This window comes from Trypanosoma cruzi, genomic scaffold, assembly GCF_000209065.1.
Source record: "Trypanosoma cruzi strain CL Brener 1047053516505 genomic scaffold, whole genome shotgun sequence".
NCBI lineage: Eukaryota > Euglenozoa > Kinetoplastea > Trypanosomatida > Trypanosomatidae > Trypanosoma > Trypanosoma cruzi.
In genome coordinates, this window is record NW_001849408.1 from 82985 (window position 1) to 100473 (window position 17489).

The 17489-nt window shown below is 50.2% G+C and overlaps 9 protein-coding genes across 9 annotated transcripts, besides 57 other annotated features; all 9 read left to right on the forward strand.

Annotated features, from left to right (window-relative positions):
* Positions 1-9573: a sequence feature (heterozygous, Esmeraldo-like haplotype).
* Positions 195-222: a microsatellite.
* Positions 270-335: a microsatellite.
* Tc00.1047053509885.10 (vacuolar ATP synthase, putative) lies at positions 335-1405 on the forward strand (the record flags this gene model as incomplete). The annotated part of the gene is made up of 1 exon (XM_803807.1): positions 335-1405. The coding sequence occupies one exon, from the start codon at positions 335-337 to the stop codon at positions 1403-1405; it is 1071 nt and encodes a 356-aa protein (XP_808900.1).
* Positions 1411-1462: a sequence feature (GA-rich).
* Positions 1464-1490: a microsatellite.
* On the forward strand, positions 1612-3552 carry Tc00.1047053509885.20 (hypothetical protein, conserved; the record flags this gene model as incomplete). Its single annotated transcript, XM_803808.1, has 1 exon — positions 1612-3552. The coding sequence occupies one exon, from the start codon at positions 1612-1614 to the stop codon at positions 3550-3552; it is 1941 nt and encodes a 646-aa protein (XP_808901.1).
* Positions 1651-1688: a microsatellite.
* Positions 1779-1828: a sequence feature (GA-rich).
* Positions 1959-1980: a microsatellite.
* Positions 3506-3526: a microsatellite.
* Positions 3719-3743: a microsatellite.
* Tc00.1047053509885.30 (SPFH domain / Band 7 family protein, putative) lies at positions 3862-5085 on the forward strand (the record flags this gene model as incomplete). The annotated part of the gene is made up of 1 exon (XM_803809.1): positions 3862-5085. One exon carries the CDS (start codon positions 3862-3864, stop codon positions 5083-5085), a length of 1224 nt encoding a protein of 407 aa, XP_808902.1.
* Positions 5048-5069: a microsatellite.
* Positions 5246-5275: a microsatellite.
* Positions 5311-5375: a sequence feature (CT-rich).
* Positions 5376-5402: a microsatellite.
* Positions 5449-5518: a microsatellite.
* Positions 5531-5562: a microsatellite.
* Positions 5684-5739: a sequence feature (GA-rich).
* Positions 5814-5839: a microsatellite.
* On the forward strand, positions 5863-6282 carry Tc00.1047053509885.40 (hypothetical protein, conserved; the record flags this gene model as incomplete). Its single annotated transcript, XM_803810.1, has 1 exon — positions 5863-6282. The coding sequence occupies one exon, from the start codon at positions 5863-5865 to the stop codon at positions 6280-6282; it is 420 nt and encodes a 139-aa protein (XP_808903.1).
* Positions 6288-6312: a microsatellite.
* Positions 6327-6367: a microsatellite.
* Positions 6526-6555: a microsatellite.
* Positions 6566-6596: a sequence feature (CT-rich).
* Positions 6631-6673: a sequence feature (A-rich).
* On the forward strand, positions 6678-9611 carry Tc00.1047053509885.50 (hypothetical protein, conserved; the record flags this gene model as incomplete). The annotated part of the gene is made up of 1 exon (XM_803811.1): positions 6678-9611. One exon carries the CDS (start codon positions 6678-6680, stop codon positions 9609-9611), a length of 2934 nt encoding a protein of 977 aa, XP_808904.1.
* Positions 7486-7516: a microsatellite.
* Positions 9574-9704: a sequence feature (areas merged during assembly that could not be assigned to a particular haplotype. This can correspond to areas where the two haplotypes were merged or to regions with more than two copies in the genome that were merged during assembly.).
* Positions 9705-10128: a sequence feature (areas merged during assembly that could not be assigned to a particular haplotype. This can correspond to areas where the two haplotypes were merged or to regions with more than two copies in the genome that were merged during assembly.).
* Positions 9931-9958: a sequence feature (AT_rich).
* Positions 9981-10049: a sequence feature (GA-rich).
* Positions 10129-10815: a sequence feature (heterozygous, Esmeraldo-like haplotype).
* On the forward strand, positions 10151-11911 carry Tc00.1047053509885.60 (methyltransferase, putative; the record flags this gene model as incomplete). Its single annotated transcript, XM_803812.1, has 1 exon — positions 10151-11911. The coding sequence occupies one exon, from the start codon at positions 10151-10153 to the stop codon at positions 11909-11911; it is 1761 nt and encodes a 586-aa protein (XP_808905.1).
* Positions 10816-11356: a sequence feature (haploid, non-Esmeraldo-like haplotype).
* Positions 11357-12530: a sequence feature (areas merged during assembly that could not be assigned to a particular haplotype. This can correspond to areas where the two haplotypes were merged or to regions with more than two copies in the genome that were merged during assembly.).
* On the forward strand, positions 12349-12600 carry Tc00.1047053509885.64 (hypothetical protein, conserved; the record flags this gene model as incomplete). The annotated part of the gene is made up of 1 exon (XM_803815.1): positions 12349-12600. The coding sequence occupies one exon, from the start codon at positions 12349-12351 to the stop codon at positions 12598-12600; it is 252 nt and encodes an 83-aa protein (XP_808908.1).
* Positions 12531-13526: a sequence feature (haploid, non-Esmeraldo-like haplotype).
* Positions 12620-12679: a sequence feature (GA-rich).
* Positions 12716-12740: a microsatellite.
* Positions 12953-12981: a microsatellite.
* Positions 13023-13060: a microsatellite.
* Positions 13139-13184: a microsatellite.
* Positions 13186-14604, forward strand: Tc00.1047053509885.70 (transporter, putative; the record flags this gene model as incomplete). Its single annotated transcript, XM_803813.1, has 1 exon — positions 13186-14604. One exon carries the CDS (start codon positions 13186-13188, stop codon positions 14602-14604), a length of 1419 nt encoding a protein of 472 aa, XP_808906.1.
* Positions 13527-14840: a sequence feature (heterozygous, Esmeraldo-like haplotype).
* Positions 14623-14687: a microsatellite.
* Positions 14841-14970: a sequence feature (areas merged during assembly that could not be assigned to a particular haplotype. This can correspond to areas where the two haplotypes were merged or to regions with more than two copies in the genome that were merged during assembly.).
* Positions 14921-14962: a microsatellite.
* Positions 14971-15967: a sequence feature (heterozygous, Esmeraldo-like haplotype).
* Positions 15129-15175: a microsatellite.
* Positions 15287-15325: a microsatellite.
* Positions 15465-15505: a microsatellite.
* Positions 15562-15614: a microsatellite.
* Positions 15679-15822: a microsatellite.
* Positions 15968-16107: a sequence feature (areas merged during assembly that could not be assigned to a particular haplotype. This can correspond to areas where the two haplotypes were merged or to regions with more than two copies in the genome that were merged during assembly.).
* Positions 15969-15993: a microsatellite.
* Positions 16069-16106: a sequence feature (T-rich).
* Positions 16108-17489: a sequence feature (heterozygous, Esmeraldo-like haplotype).
* Positions 16277-16308: a sequence feature (AT_rich).
* Positions 16312-16333: a microsatellite.
* Positions 16341-16365: a microsatellite.
* Positions 16433-16481: a microsatellite.
* Tc00.1047053509885.80 (hypothetical protein, conserved) lies at positions 16515-16991 on the forward strand (the record flags this gene model as incomplete). The annotated part of the gene is made up of 1 exon (XM_803814.1): positions 16515-16991. The coding sequence occupies one exon, from the start codon at positions 16515-16517 to the stop codon at positions 16989-16991; it is 477 nt and encodes a 158-aa protein (XP_808907.1).
* Positions 16563-16624: a sequence feature (T-rich).
* Positions 17334-17377: a sequence feature (GA-rich).

Here is a 17489-nt window from a genome sequence, read left to right on the forward strand (position 1 = left end):
TGCCTCTTTCTCCCCTCTCTCTCTCTCTTTTTTTTTTCTCGTGTTTGTCTTTCTGGTGTTTGTGTTCACATCGCCGTGCGTTTCCTTCACCGCCTGTCGTTGGCTGATTTTTAGAAATTACGGAGCTCAACGGGGCGTTGGCCGCTCACACATCACACGACACCGGGAGCCATTAGCCACCACCGATACCGACCTTGTTGTTGTTGTTGTTGCTGCTGTTGTCTAAAGGGAGAGAAGAAGAAGATTTAGCGGAGAGGAGAACAAAAAGAAATAATAATAATAATAATAAAAAGAAATAATAATAAAAAGAAATAATAATAGAAATAAAAAAAATATGAGTCGTGGGATTTTAGGGTTTAATGTGCATGATGGGTGTATTGAGGCGATGGTCCATGGTTACAAGGATGGGTTTCTGAGGCCAGAGGAGTACAGCAGCCTGGCGCAGTGCGACTCCCTTAGCGATATGAAGTCTCAATTGCAAGTCACGGATTATGGCAACTTCTTGCAGCAGGATGGCCAACTTACATCACGGGTGATTGTCAACCGGGCGCAGGAGCATCTTGTACGTCAGCTACGTGACCTGCGGGAATGGGCAACCCCACCGCTCTCACAGTTTCTCGACTTTATTGTGTACGAACACATGATATCGAATGTATTGAAGCTTGTCATTGCCAAGCGCAGCGGTCGGGAGAGTCTTGAGTTACTGACGAAGTGCCACCCACTCGGTTGGTTTCCGGAGCTCGTGTCATTGACCGCCGCTGCGGATGTGCAGGAGATGTTCCACGTTGTGCTCATCGACAGCCCAGTCGGCCGTTTCTTTAGTGCCGATGGCGACTTTGCGCGCGACCTCGATGAGCTGTCGGTGGAGTACATCCGCGGTGTATTGATGCGGAACTACCTGGAACAGTTTTACGACTTCTGCTGCGAACTCGGCGGCGAGACGGCGTCTGTCATGTGTCCGCTGCTTGACTTTGAGGCGGACCGCACGGTGCTGACATTTGCCGCGAACACAATGGGGATGCGGGAGATGCACGCGGCGGATCGACGAAGACTCTTCCCGAATATTGGCACACTTGTGGACATCCACGACGAAATTGCGGAGGTTGAAAGCATGGAGCAGCTGCGGGAGCGACTGCGACGCTTCGCCGAAATGCACGAGATCTTCGACGACGGGAGAGGGGGTGCCGGCGGCGGCGTGGACGCGGACCGGCATTCCGTCGAGAAGCGCTTCGTGGAACGGTCCGTCGTGATTTACAAGGACGCCATGACGCGGCAGTTTCAGTACGGCGTCTTCTACGCGTGGGTGAAGCTGCGGGAGCTGGAGGTAAACAACCTCCAGTGGATTGCCGACTGCATCATGCAACGCATGATGCATCGGGTTCACGAGTACGTCAATATTGTGTAGAAACGGGGTGGGGGAAAAAGAAGGAGGGAGTGAGAGAGAGAGGGACAGGGGGGTGGGGAAAAAAAAAGAAAAAAAAAAAAAAGAAGGAACGACAAGCAAAAAAACAGCTTCGAGGTGTAAGTGAGACGAAGGGACGTTGATGCCATCATGGCGTCTGTGCATCTGTACAAATTTTTCTTTATTTCTCTATCATTTCATATTTGTCTATGGACGCATTGCAGATGTCACTCTGGGTGGAACCGTTCTATATATATATATATGTATTTATGTATGCACACATACACGCACCATTTCTTTCTCTTTATCTCTACAAATTTTTTTTTTCTTTTTGCATTGATATGCATCTTATTGAAATTTACTTAAAAGAGGAAAGAGAAAGAAAAAGAGGAAGAAAAAGAAAAAAAGAAAAAAAGAGAGAGAGAAGCTGCAACCATTTTTTCTGGCCGTTGGCAAATTGCAGGGTCGTTTTGTTTTCTGTGCATGGTGGAAGCCGCTGTAACCATTTGGTCATAAACCGTCTACACGCATATATATATATATATACGCTGAAAGTGAGAGAGAGAGAGAGAGAGAGAAGCGTGGGGATGAAATCATTTTTCTCGCGTGTCGTGAATTCATGGAAGAGACAACGGCTTCCGCGGTCAGATGTTGACTGCTCGGATTTTGTGCGCGTGCGTCCCGATGCCCCAGGCGTTGCTCGATTACGTCAAATCGTACAAGAACGACGTTTTGGCGCCGAAAACGGAGGTGCACCATCACCAGCTGCCAACTCTTCGGAGGCGCTGCATCGAGAAGCGAGTGTGCGGAGTACCGTCTTTGATCTGCGGTACCGCTGTGGAGGAGCTGGCCGTTGTGTTGAAAACGACTACCGCTGTCGTTTCCCATGCTGCTTTGCGATGCGGCCTGTGACAAAAGGGGCGGAGGTGCTCGCCGAGCGCCTTGCGTATGAGGTGGACGACGCGCCAACACCACAGATTAGGGCGTTGGTGCAGATGGCGCGGGATGAGAAGCTTGACGCCGTTATTCAGGGCATTCAGGCGCTTGTCAACGCGCAGATACGCGAGGTAGCTGGCGGCCGTGAGCTGCTGGCAGCGCTGCAGCCAAGTCAAAGGGAGCAGCAGGAACAGCAGTTGGGGGTCGATGACTTCAACCCTGCCGCCCCAAAGTACGGCTGCGGGAGTGTGGCGGAGGGCGTGAACCCGCTTCTTGAGGATGCGTCCTTGCGTAGGGAGGTCATGGCGTTGTATCTGTGGCGCGCGGCGTTACTTGTAAACGTGCGGGAAGACGAGCGGGCAGTGAGTTCTCTCCTCAATCTAGCGGCGTTGGTACCACAGGAAGATCGGGAACGTCTTTACACGTCTGCTGCCGCATGGGCTGCGCTGAATGACATGGAGATTGTGTACTACCGCTCTCTTTTGCAGCAATACGAGGCATTTCCTGAGGCAATGACATTTGCGCATGACCGTCCATTGTTGTTGAAACGTGTTTTTGAGGCGTGTGGGGAGACTGCGTACTTTTTGGAGTGCGCAACGCAAGTTGTTTTCTCCAAAGAAGTCACAGCGACCGTTTCACGTGCTCAGGGGGCGCAGATGTACGGTGACTTTACGGAGGATCCAATGAAAAGTTTATGCATTCCTCTTTCTCTGCAGTATTATCGATTTTGTGTCAGTGATGCCTTTTGGGAGCATTTTATGCGTCTTCTCTGCATGCCGCCGATTCCTGCCCCTAACACCCCTGAAGAACGCGCCCGCGACCCCGTAGAGCAGCTGGGACTCACACCAAACTACATGCTGGATGCCATTGGTCGCTCCATGATGTTGCATCACCTTGTCATGCTGCATGAAGCCCGTGAGCGCGACATTGCCAGTGGCGCCATTGTGGATGTCGTGAAGCAAAAAAAAGCTCAAGGGGGCGAGGGCAGCGTCGTGCATCCGTTGCACTATGAACATGTGCTCAAAGATCGTGAACGTGGTATTGCTATCACCCGATTGCGTGAGTTGTTGTTTCTTGCGCGTTCCTATAGGAATCCACAGAGGCCGTTGGACGGTGACGACAGCGACGGAGTAGGTGAAAAGGGACACATAGCACCCAAAACGGATTCTGCTGCTGCTGCTGCTGCTGTGACTGACAATAGGCCGATCCTATAGGCGAGGCGTGGTTATGTGGGATATATATATGTATATACATCTCCTTGGGGTCGGTATCAATTCTCGAGTGGGTTGTGAGGGGAAGTCATGACGTTATATATGTGTGTGTGCGTCTGTGGGGCGGTTACAGGAGGAGCGAAGACACATGTGCCCTCCTCTTTGGAAGAAATAAATAAATAACTAAATAAATATTTCTTTTTTTTTCTTTTTTTGTGTACATGACCGTGTAGGTTTATTTTTTTTTTATTTAGGTTTTATTGCGGGGGAGCCATATTTCTCTTCCTCCCGCTCTTCTTTCTCATCCTCTACATGTTGCGCCGCTCTCTTCGCCTGCTGCAGTACAACGCGCCGCTGTCGTATCCGTACGCGCCGCCAAACCCTGCGGGTGGGCCGTATGACGCTTCCACCGTCTCCGCCGCCTCTACCGCTGGTGCCAACAACAGCGGGGGGTACAACTACAGCAGCAGCAGCGGCGGCAGTGGGAGCCCCAACATGGGCGGGGGGAATCTCATGCAGCGGGGCAACCGTGTCCACCTCAACCCCGCCTCGTTTGTGGAGAGCGTTCCACGCAACACAATTTTCAACATCGTTCCACAGGGCCGTCAGTACGTTGTGGAGCGCCTTGGACGGTATCACCGTACTTTAGAGTCCGGTTGGTGGTTTGTTGTGCCGGTGCTGGACAAGATCCGCTACTGCTACAGCGTAAAGGAGCAGGGGGTGGAGATCCCCAATCAATCAGCCATCACCTCCGACAACGTCATGGTGGAGATAGACGGCGTCCTCTTTCTGCGCATCGTCGACGCGGAAAAGGCGAGCTACAATATTGAGAACCCCGTGTACAACCTGCTGAACCTCGCACAGACGACGATGCGCAGTGAGATTGGCCGTCTCGACCTTGACACACTCTTTCGCGAGCGGACATTACTCAATAAAAACATCGTGGAAGTACTGCGCCGTGAGGCACACGACTGGGGCATTGAGTGCAAGCGGTACGAAATTCGGGACATCACCGTCAGCGAGCTCGTGCGTCGCTCGATGGATCTGCAGGCGGATGCGGAGCGTCGCAAGCGGCAACTCATTCTGCAGTCCGAGGGCGAGGCACAGGCGGAGGTGAACCGTGCGGAGGGGCTTAAAAGAGCCCAGCGCTGCGCTGCGGAGGCACAAAAGTATACCGTTCTGCAGCGCGCGGAGGCCGAGGCGGAGGCCACAGGAGTCATGGCCGCCGCAATCTCGAAGAGTGTCACGGTAGTCGCGGCGTCACTCGAGAAGACGCCGCGTAGCAGCGACGCCGTCGCCCTGCGTGTGGCGGAGAAGTACATTGAGAAGTTCGGCGAACTCGCCAAGACGACAAACACGGTGGTGCTCGGGAAGAACGTTGGCGACCCTGCAGAGTTCTCGGCACAGGCGCTTTCAATATTTAACACCATCAACAACGCGTACACAGGCGGGAAGGGAAGTAACAGCATTGGCTGTATTGGCAGCGGCAACACGTTGGCTTCTTCTTCTTCTTCTTCTTCCACTTCAGGCAATTAGAGTTTTGAGGCTACTTTGTGGTGGGTTGGTTGGCACCATGTCGCACGATTTCTTCTTGGGGCGAGACATATACGACCTGTTCATTCATTCATACATAAACTCCGAGTACATCTCCTCCAGGACGCACATGTTGGCTCGTCTCTGTTTTGTACCGTTGTAATTGTTATGTTTGTTTGTTTGTTTGTTTGTTGTTCCCTTTTTTTTTTTTTTCGTGAAAATTGGCGCCTCTTTTCTCTTTCCCCCCCCCCCCCCCTTATTTTTGTGTCTTTCTGTCTGTCTCTCTCTCTCTCTGTGTGTGTGTGTGTGTGTGCGTGCGTCAGCGGTTAATTTCTCTCCGGATGACATCCCTGCGCTCTTTGTGTAATATATACATTACATTCATATGCATCTATATCTATCTATATATATATCTATCTATATATATCTATATATACGTCTATACAACTTTTTTTCTTTTTCTTTTCTTTTTTTTTTTTTCTCCGCGTTGAATGGTTGGATTTATTTATTTTTTTTTACCAGAGCGTATATTTGTATGGTAGATTACACCGCGTAAGGCTCAAGAACAGGAATTTGTCGTACGCGCATTACAAATAGTTTTAAAAGAAGGGGGAGAGGGAGAGAAAAGAGAGAGAAAGAGGTAGAAAGAAAGGGGGATTTTCAGTTATTTTTTTTACTGCGCAAGGAGGAAAAGACAACCCATTAGGAGGGAGGTGGAAGGGAGGGGAACGAAGAAAAAAAAAAAAAAAAGAAAAAAGTACATACGGGCGAATTGACATCATGATGCAACGCAGTTTCTTTCGGCTGGCAGGGCGCAGCGGGGCCTTTGCGTTATGCGGGACGCTGCGGAGCCCACCGTCTACGGGCACTGCCACCGTGCAGGAGAATAGCCCCAAGGCATTCAAGATGCAGCCGATGCAGCCCCATTCGCGTTCCACACACATGTACGAGACGAGTGCAAAGGGAGGCGAAGTGGGTGCCCGAAACGAGGCCGCCTGCATGAATTACGAAGCATTCCAACCAACGGACCTTAACGGCATGCTGGCAATGCCACACACAATCAATTTGCTGACAATCACGCCGATTTACTGCTTTCTTGTATGCCTTGCCAGCGTGGCATGGGGGATCTTCTACTGGGATTTGTACTGCCGCCGCACCTACGAGACGGTCCTCATTGCCCGGCCGGAATCTTTGCGCTGATGGAAGAATGAATGGATGAATGAATGGATGGGCGAGGCAAATGGAAGAAAGAAAGGAAAAAAAAAAAAAAGAAAAAAAAAAAAAAGAGGTTTTGAAGTTCTTTGAAGAACTAAAACAACAACAACAACAAAATAAAATGGTTTTACTGGAAATTTTTGTTGTTGTCTTCCCCATCTTTTTTTCTTTTTTTGTTTGGCTGCAAATTTGGCTCTGCAGCGCAGGGCGATGTTTCATTTTGTTCCTACACACAAACAGACAGACAGACAGACAGACGCAGAATGTCTCTTTCTTTCTTTTTTTTTCTCTCTTTCTTTAATGACAAGGGAAACAATCAAAGAAATAATTAATAAAAGAAAAAAAAAAAAAAAGGGGAAAAAAAAAAGAGACAAAACACGATGCATGAAGGAGATGGAGCGGCATACAACGCAACACGGGCAGAGCGCTTTGAGAGGTTTTTGCCAGCCGAGACCTTCCCGCCGTCGTACACTCAAGTAGCCACTTCAGCGGGAGAAAAGGAGTTGCTCGCGGCAACGGAATTATTCCGGGAAGAGTACCATGAGTACTACCCGGACCGTGCCCCATTGCTTCTTACTCCATTGAACGAGTGCCATGCACGTAAAATGATATGCACCTTTATTAAACCGACCGTCTTCCCCTTTGAGGAGTTGTTTGATCTGGGGCCATGCGCGCGGTACTTTGCAGGGTACATGCGTTACGAGCCACTGGACGACCTGGAGAAGTTACCGGAGGTTGTCGTGTCTCCAGCGACAGCACTGCAGTGGCGAGTGGGCAACTGCTTTGAGCTGAGCCTTCTCCTTGCGTCCGTGCTGGCGGGCGCTGGGTACAATGTATACGTGGTCGTTGGCTACGCGCGGCGGTTTGTCTGCGACAATGACTCCTCAAAGCGCATGTGGAGCGACAGTGAGGGCCTTTTTCATGAGGTCGAGTCCAATGATGAGCAGGAGGTGGAGCCGGAGCTGGATGCGGAGTACGCTCAACTTGTGACAGGCCGGCCAGTGCTGCGTGGCGTCCATGATCCTGAACCCGCCGCTTTGCAGCCAAAAGAGGTTGCGCCGCGGGAAAAACAAATCACGAACACCACAGGAATTGGAATGGGCTTCGCGGGTGATGAGGGGGAAACAGCGAAGTCGGTGCGGAGCGCAGATTCCCAACCTTTCGATGACGGGAAGCAAGAAGAAATAGAACAACAACCACAACCACAACAAAAACAACACATGCCCCAGAAACATCTGCACAGCTGGCTGCTTGTCTTGCCGGGTGGTCGCAAAAGTCAGAAGGAGGCTGTCTTTGTTGAGCCCTCCACTGGGGATTTGATCCCACACAACACGGCAGACGCCTTCTACACTGGAATTGAGGCTGTTTTTAATAGACGCAACTACCAGGTAAATCTTGCCCCTAATGCTCCAGTGAGCGCCCTGACGCTTGACCTGGATGACGGTACACAGTGGGAAGGCATGCTGTTTGACCTGGATGCGGAGGAAGAACGCGATCTGAACCTGCAGACAACCACAAGTGGCACCGGCGATCGATTTAATTACACCACCACTCCTGGTGTGCGGTGGCGGACGCATGGAGGGGATATAAGCACACAAAATTTAGCCTCTACCACCTTTGTTGGCGCTGCCACTATCAGTGGCAGTATTCCTTCATTAGCTGCCGCCGCCACTGTGAATGTGCTCACGCATTCTACGCGGGATAAAGGGCCGCGGCGAGGCTTCATCTCGTGGGTAAAAGACTTAACTCTCAACCGTGAACAGTACGAGGGTCGCTATCCAGGCGGCAAGAAGTCTATAAAATACGCTAATGCGGAGGTACTTTGTTTTGCGCCATACGCGATGCCAGATCTCCGCGTTATGGAAGTACGACTCCCTGATACGACGTATCGCCATCAAAAGCAGGTTCACACGCTCTTTAAGCACCGCGCCGACAAGCTGCGTCGCCGTTCCGTTTACCCATCCAAGGGAGAGGAATACGGGGACAACGCCGGAAAGGATGGTGACATGGATGATGATGGGCGCAACTTCTATGGGAATGCTACCGCTCGCGTTGGCGAGGCAGCATCGTTTCGTCTGGTGAAGGAGTGGTATGAGCGGGGTAGAATGCGGGAGGCATCGGTGGAGGGGTTGCGCCTCTTCACGCATGAGCCTGGAGTGGAGCGCACCATGAATTTCTACTGGGACGCGCGGGATGACGGTTTGTGGCGTCGCCAAGAGTTTTTCTACGAAGGATGCATGCTACGTAAGGTGAAGGAATTTTACCGGCAGCGGGACGACCGTCTGTGGTACCGTAGTGCGTCTTTTGAGCGTATCACCTCCGTTTTGCGGGTTTCAAGAAATCGTGGCAGCCTCTTTGGCGATCGCCCCAACGACGAGAAGCAAAGATTCGAGCCTGTGCGAGTGAGTGAAAAGTATCATCGCAATGAAGCGATTCCGCCGGACGAGGATGTGGCAAAATATACATTTGTGCGGTTTCCAGGCGGCAACGGCGGTGAGATGTGGGTGTATTTCCACTACCGCCCCGACAGTATGATACGCCCCTACCGTATGTACACAAAAGGGCCACGTGGGGAGGAGTACTTGGCGTCGACAGTCGTCGGCAACGCCCCAGCCACCCTGCCCTCCACCGTTGTACTCATGCCGAACGCCGAGGAACCCTCTGAGCTGGAGCAGTACAATGAAAGGAAGCGCCTCGCATGGTGGGAGAGTTTCTGCCTTGGCAAGGTGTACAGCATGATGGCGGAGTGTAATGGCATCCTCAGCGCGATGCGCGATGCACGTGGGCCGGAGGTGCGAAGTGTTCTTTCTGTCTTTGACACGCTGCGCAACCGGCCGCATGAGACGGAGGCGGATCGGGCGCGCAAACTTGCGGAGGAGGCCTCACGCGAGGCGTCACGCAAGGACTATCTTGCACCGTACATCGCGAAGCTGGCACTCCCGAGCAGTTTTGATGGCGACTACCTGAATGTCTCTCTTAGCATTGACCAGGCACGAAAGGTGCGGGACGAGGCCCTGCAGGAACTGAAGGAGCGCCTCATTCAGCGCGGTCACATTATGCAATCGCAGATGGACGCGGAGAAAAGGGACTTCAACGAAAGGCAGGCCGCGTATCAGAGTAAATTAGACGCCGCAGGGCTCGACGCGGGCCGCGACGAGGAGGAATTTGCGCAATACTGCAAAGAGGCCACTTGGCGCATGAAGACACTTGACGAGCGGCTCTCCAAACACATTGATCAGTCCAGTGAGAGATACGCCCAACTTGCGCAGCGCCTCTCAGAAGATCCGCGGCTCAAGGCATTATACAAAGTGTAGCAATATTCGTCTTAAACTACTCAGACAGTGCGACGGAGAGGCACGGAGAGAATACATGTGCATAGCAGGAGATGGGGGTGAGGGACGTGTTTGCATGTATATACATATATATGCACGTGGCGTAGATGTAAAGTGAAACACAATGTGATGCACCAGCTTAGGTGCTGTTTGGCAGCAGAAGGAAGTAAAGAAGATGAAAGAAGATGGAAACAACAAATGAAAATAAAAGCAGGCAATACATACCGCTGATGGTGTGTGTGTGTGGGGGGGGGCTGTAATTAACTAACGTCTATGACTGCAACGGATGCATCTTCTGTGGTTTTTAAATTTTTTTTTTTTTTTTTTAAGGTTTTATCTTGTAGCCGCGGCAGAAAGAGGACACGGAGGGGAAGGGGCGAGGAGGAGGCGGAGGAGGCGGCGGCGGCGGCAAAAGGGGGAAAAACAAGGACAGGCACAAACTTATTGCACCGAGGAGGGGGAAAAAAAACAAAATTTTTTTTTTGTGTGTGTTTGCGTGCCTGTTAGAGTGGGTGGGAGGTATGCTTTTCTTTGGATGGTTTGCCTGCAATTCTTCGCTGGCGGCGTTCTGTTTGGAGGAGTTGCGTGCCGCCGCGGCCACTCTGGAAGTAGACATCCGTGTGCAGGAATGCTTGCCATGGCTCCGCGCGGACTCATCGCAGACGGCGTTTTGCGTCTTTGATGCGGCGTCTGTTGCGGTGGCACGGCAGGTCGCTGGGCGATGTGTACTGCTTCGCGCGGTGCACCTCCTCATCGCCGCGGCGGCGTCCGTAGAGGACCTACTGGCGTGCATCGCTGGTACGAGTGACGGTGGCATTGGCGAAGCAAAGTGGCTGCGAGGGATGGCGTGGCCAGACGACACCATCTTCCGCCCCGCCGACTGTACAGTGCAGGTGGAGACAATCGGACGGCACTACACGCTGGAGGAGAAGACGGCACTGGCGACACGTGTCAGCGTCGCAATGCGGATTTTGCCTGACGCGTCACGTCCACGGGCGACGGAGCAGCGCCCGCACCGCCTTTCTTTTGTCGTGGAACATGCGATTGAGAACGCACCCACCGGAGCTCCGGCCTCGTGGCTGCCCTGCGGCCGTGTGCTGCGTGTATTCTGTGGCGCTCTCGTGTCGGAGTCCAACCGGCAGCATCTTCTTGCGACGTATGATCTTAAACGACGTCCGTACATTGGCACAACTTCGATGCCGCCCGAACCGGCCTTTGTGATGGTGCATCTGGCGCATGTGCGGCGTGGGAATTATGTGTTCGACCCGTTCTGCGGCACCGGCAGCATTCTTATTGCCGCGGCACATTACGGGGCCGTCACACTTGGTGCTGACGCCGACGCGCGTGTGATGCGTGGTGGTTCATTGCGTTGCAAAGCGAGCAAACAGCAACAGCAGCAACGCGAGGTGGCCGTGCGTTCATACACGCAAGATACCCTTGAGCGGGCCGGCATCACTGCAGCGGAGGCAGAGGCACCGTCGATGTGGACAAATTTCAAACTCTACGGCCTCACACCGCCTGATCGCGTGCGTATGAACTTTGCCAACTGGCACGCCGCGTTGCGTCCGTGCAACATGCATGGCAGGGAAAAAGGTCCCACAAACCGCGGTGATCGCGGATTCCTGGACGCCATCGTGACGGATCCCCCGTATGGCATACGTGAGCCACGCAAGAAGGCGACACGCCTGAGAGGAGAGAAGGCCGAGATGGAGGAGGGAACAGACATCCCGGCGTGTTATCCGGTTAGCAGCATCGTGCTGGATTTGATGCTTTTCGCGGCCGAGTCGCTTGTGCTGGGCGGCCGACTCGTGTTGTGGTACCCGACCACCACCACCACACGGTACACCGACGATGAGTTGCCAACGCACCCGTCGCTGCGCCTCGTGTGCGACATACCGCAGCGGGTTTCCCTGAAGATTGTGCGCCACCTCATTGTGATGGAGAAAACACGGCCGCTGCCGTCTCCGCCACCCTCCCGTGCGAGCTGCGCCGCGACGCGGCAGGCATCCGACCTCCGCGTACTGATGGACGCCACCGACCTCCCCGACAACGCGGATTACATGCATTACCGCTCCAAACTGCTGCGGAAGCGGGACTCCACGAGGCGTTACTTTGCCACCACCACCTCATCGTCCCTGAGCACGCATGGCGACGACACGCCTGGCGAGGCGAAGGGAGAGCGGAGGAAGCTGTCAAGAGCTGAGCGGCAGGATATTATTGTCGCAAATCGTGAGCGGAACTTGCAACAGAAGCGACAACAGCAAAAAAACAACAGCAGTTGACATGGAGGGAAGAAAATTGCCACAGTGACAACGAAGGCGAGGGAGAGAGGGGGAGGCATTCGAGTAAATGACGGGATGGGATGTTGATGCAGACATTCCATCATTATGAGAAGACAACTTTCTCTTTATTATTGTTATTATTTTCTTAATTGTTGTTTATTATTTCTTTGTCTGTCCTGCACACATGCATGTATGCGGGAAATTGGAATGAAATTCTCTCAGTTCCAACGAGATGTTCTTTCTTTTTCCTCTTGTTTTCTTTCCCCCCCTTTTTTTCTTTTTTTAGGCTGTGAGAAGGGCGTCTTGTAGCATTTATATTCGCATTATTTCCATCGTTCATTGTTTGTTTCTGTGTCTGCGTGGATCTTCCTTTTTTTTTTTTTTTTCTTTAAATTTGTGAGCGAGGAGGTGGGGGAGGGCCGGTTGTGTTTGCGCCGATGAACAGTGTGCATGGGGAGCAGGTGGAGCACAAAAACTCGACCGCACGTCTCGTAGCAGCCGCCGGGCGCCAGTCGACACCGTACGGCGAGGATGAAGAAGTCTGCGGCGTTTGTTTAGAGCAGCCGATGGAAGGCTGTTTTGTGGAGTTGTGGTGCTGCGGCAATGTGTTGTGTGTTGGCGATGCGCAGCTGCTGGGGACATGCCCTTTTTGCCGGAATGAACCACTCATCTGGAGCATCACGAAGTGAACATGTCATACACACACACAGAGAGAGAGAGAGAGAGAGGAAGAGAGGAAGAGAGGAAGAGAGGAAGAGAGGAAGAGAGGAGCAGACAAGTGAACATGAGTGGAGCGATAGGACCTTTTTTTTTTTTTTTTTCTCTTTTTCCCTTTTCCGCCCCCCTCCTTTTTTTCCATGCGTATTGGCATATGCACATGGATCGTGTATGGGGTAATGTGCGAGTTTTTAGTATTTCTCCTTCTTTCTCCCTCAGTCTCCGTCAATGTCATTTGCGGCATTTCAAACCGAGTTGGGCGGCAGGTAAAAATGTCCATTCACCCATCCATTTGTCCAAAAGACACGTGTTCTTCTCCCCCCCTTTTTTTCTTTTTTTTTCCTTTTTTTTTTCTACCGGCCTTTTTTTTCACTCACGTAACCGAAAAGTTCTCAAATAAAAAAGAAAAAAAAAAAAAAAAAGGAAAAAAAACAACAACCCAAACAAACACAACAAAATAACCAAAACCAAACCAGCCGCCTTTACACGAGAGGAAGAGGCGGAAAATACAAAAAAAAAAAAAAAAAAGAAAAAAAAGAAAAAAAAAGGGAAAAAATATGTTGCCATGTTTCACACGGAAGCCGGTGGATCATCCACTTGGGTTTCTCGTGGCGTTGTCAGGTCTGCTCATGCAGCTGATGTCGTACGGCATCGACAACAGTTACTCCATCTTCTCTGACGACATGCATAAAGACCCCTCGCTTGGCTACCCGTCTGTCACGACCATCAGCCTCGGCAACTCCGTCTCATTGGGCCTCTCGCCGGCATTCGGTGTGCTGTGCGGGTTTCTCGTTGACCGGGTACCGCCGCGCCTTATGATGGCTGTCTCCACGTTGATGCTCTTTGCTGGCCTCTGGCTTAGCTCCACCTTCGCCCATAACGTCACCGCCGTGACATTCTCGTACTGCCTGTTGGCATCCATCTCGTCCGCATGTATGTTGTCGCCGGGTGCCGCCGCCACGAGCTCGTGGTTCAACCGCTACCAGGGACTTGCCATGGGCATCAACTTCTCCGGCGGTGGTGTCGGAAGTGCAATCATCCCTTCTTTGGCTGGTAAGTGGGTTGTGGCGTACGGCTGGCGCAAAACCTTCCGACTCATGTCTGCCTTTTGCGCCATTGGTGTTGTGGCAACGTTGCTTTCAGCGAGGCGAGCCCCGCCCAAGAAGGAGGAAGCAGGGCCCAGTGAATACGACGAGGGACAAGAACGGCAGGAGCAGGGCGAGGAGGAGCAAGCCCACACAGACGAGGAAAACAGAAACAACAACAACAGCAACGGTGAGACGACACCCGCGCGACGCGGCCTGCACACACACAAGTTAAATCCATGGGAGCTCTTTTTAACTATGTTCTCGCGGGCCTTTTTGGGAAACTTTTTCTGCTGGTTAATCTTCAGCTGGGCCTTCTACTCATTGATTTATGTGGCTGTGCCCTATGTGTCGTCTATGGGAAAGGCCGGTACCGTGTACGCAGACATATCGCCAATCCCAACGGACATTGCATCCACTCTTTTTACGTTTTACGGCGTGTTTCAAATCGTTGGCTCTATTCTCGTTGGTTGGCTTGCGACAGGTACCACGAATGAGTTTGCGTACGTCTTATGCGCCACAATTGGGGGTATTTTTTGTGCCTTTTTGGGTTTTTGCCGCAGTTACGTTGCCTTTGCCCTCCTTCTTTGCGTGATTGGTTTCTGCATGGCAGGGATGTTTGCCGTCATGCCAGCGCTTATTGCGGAGCGGTTGTATGGACCAAATCTCGGTTTTTACATGGGCGCCGTCTTTCTCGCCGGCGTCGTCGGAGGCTTTTCCGCACCGCCTATTCAGGCCGAACTACAACAGCGTCACTACGGCAATTACACCTACGTTTGTGTTTTCATGAGCGCCTGCATGACACTGGCGGCCGCCGTCTGCTACATCACAATGTGGAGGGACAAGAGAGTTCGCATCGTGAGCGCCGCAGCAGAAGCAAAACTTGCGTAAAGACAACGACAAATAAATTATATATATATATATATAGTGTATGTATGTATGTATGTATGTATGTATATGTGACTGTATGTATGGGAGAGGCGAGAGGGAGAAGGAGGAGGAGAAATCTGACCGTAGACCGTATGGAGAAGATCATCATAATCAAATACATGCATGCATGCATACAATATACATTATATATATATAATATACAATATTGGCGTTTCAGGCAGCATGAGGGAAGAACACGCACGCACACACACAAAAAAAAAAAGAAAAGAAGAAGAACTTCTTTCTTTTTTTGTTTGTTTGTTTGTTTTTAAAGGGGAAAAAACAAAAACAAAAACACAAAAAACAAAAAAAAAAAAAAGAGGAAAGGTGTAAATGAAACACGAGGGAACAAGAAAGAAATAAAGCAGGGAATGATCCGCAATGCACATGACAGGAAGGCAAGGCAAGAGAATAGAAGGGAAGACTGCCCACAGGGACATTTTCAGGGATTTTCTTTTCTTCGTTTCATGTCTGTTGTTGAAATGAAAAACAAAAACAAAAAACAAAAACAAAAAGAAAACAAAAACAAAAAAACAAAAAGGGACGTCTGCGCGTGTATTTTTGAGAGGGAGGGGGGGGGGATGACGATGACGGAAAGGAAGAGACATGCCGGTGCCAATGTGTTGCACGGGTGGATGTCTCCTTCTTTTTTTTTTTTCTTTTCTTTTTTTTTTCTTTTTTTCGGGTGGTTGTCAGCGGGTGGGATGAGAGATGCGGGTGCCTCCAAAGAAGAGAAAAGAAACGACACACGACGATGACTGCCGGCGTTGGTGCCGCAGCACATCAACCGTGCAACCCTTCATCTTCATCATCATCATTAATACTACGACTACTACTACTAATACTATGATTACTACTACTATGATTATTAAAGCCATCGTCATTTTTTTTTTTTTTGTGGTAATTCTTTTCGGTTCTTACATACATACACACATACATGCATCTAATGTACCTAGATATATACATATATATACCTATCTATCTTTGTATTTGTATTTGTATGTTGATGGTCCCGAATGAGTGTACCGATATTTTTATAAATATGCATGCATGTAAACACACACACACACACACACAACAGACGCATGCACATGCACATAAATAAATACATAAATACATACATACACATATATATATATATATATATGTATACGTGTGTATATGTATGCGTCTATGCATGTACCCGCTGATGGACGTCGTCCTGCACGCAAAATGGTGCGGAAAACGCCCTCTGTTTTCTTTCGCTGAGGCGCGCAAATGATCGCTCACGAGAGAGACAACGAGCGGCGACAGTTGGTGTACATGCATACTACCTTTCTTCCTGGTATATATATATATACATATATATATCTTTTCTCTCTCTCTTTTTTTTTTTTTTTGTGTGTGTGTGTGGATGCATGCCCTTTTGTTGTATCAACAAATTGATTTCTTTTTTTTTTTTCTTTTTTTTTTCCTTTTCCTTTCAATCGCTTGTAATTAATGCTGCAGTTTGCTACCGCTGCGACTGACATGTATGTATCTATCTATTTTTGCGTGTGTGTTGTGTGTGTGAAGGATCCAGCACGAGGAGGAGACATCCCTCTCTCTCTGTATATATATGGAGGGAGAGGGAGAGAGGGAGAAAAGGAAACAGAAAATATAATAAATAATAATGAAAAAAAAAAAGGATTTTTTTTTTTTTTTTTTTTTTATTGGGAGGGGAGGGGGAGGGGAAGGGGGGGGAAAATGAAACAGATGTCATGCGTGAATGAAATGAAAGGCAATGAAATTGGGAAAGAGAGAAATGAAATTTTTTATTTTTTTTATTTTTTATTTTTAATTTTTATATTTTTTTTTTTCCCCTCTAATCCCCAAACCAAACACACACACACATGTGCAGACATGAAATGTATATGTGGGGCTGCGATGTTGTCATGCTGTCTTTTCTTCTTTTTTCTTCTTTCTTCTTCTTATATATTTATTTATTTTGCTTTTTTTTTTTGGCGCCTTGCACTGAAATGCATCCGAGAGGACCAACAGACAGACAGACAGACTTATATATATATATAGAGAGGAGGGAGATGGTTGTTGTGAAGGGGGGCGGCACACCGTACACCATTGGCAATGGGCGGCAGATGCCGTGGGAGGAGGTGCCGGAGAAATTTAAGGAGAAGCTGCGGGAACAGACGGAGGTTGAGAAGTGTGTTGGGATGCGTGCAGAGGCACAGGCGTGTATCGAGGAACGCGGCTTTTGGGACCCGGCGTGCGTGGATCTGACGGAGCGGTTTCACTTATGCCAGTCAATGGAACTCTCACGCGGGATAAATAAATGGCAGGAGAAGGGCGGCGTCAACGAGAAGGAGGCATGAAGGAGGAGGCAAACACACGTAATGTACGCCCGCGCAAACGAGGGGCGAGTCTGGGGGGGGGGGGGGGGGGGTGAAGTCATGGGGAGCAGACAAACACACGGCACAGTTGGGTGTGTGGGAGTCGGCTGTGGGGTACATGCATCCAAATATCGCTGACACAAAAAGCACACACACAGACACAGAGAGTGAGAGAGAGGGTCTGCCTTTTTGTCAATTCTTTTTTTTTTCTTTTTTTGCTGCGTCTATATACATATATATAAGATATATGTATTTTGCTTTTTTTTTTCCTTTCATGTCTATTGGCTTTGGAACAAAAACAACAATAACGAAAGGCCGCAAGACAGGGGAGGAAAAGGAAGGGAAGAGAAGAGAAGAGAAGTGAGGGGGTTCCAAGCGCCATCTCATTCCTCATTCATAGCACAGCAGTTCTTCAGTGATATTAAACGTGATTGTAGGATTGGTAGTATTAGGGGGGAGATCAGAGAGAAGGGGGTGGTT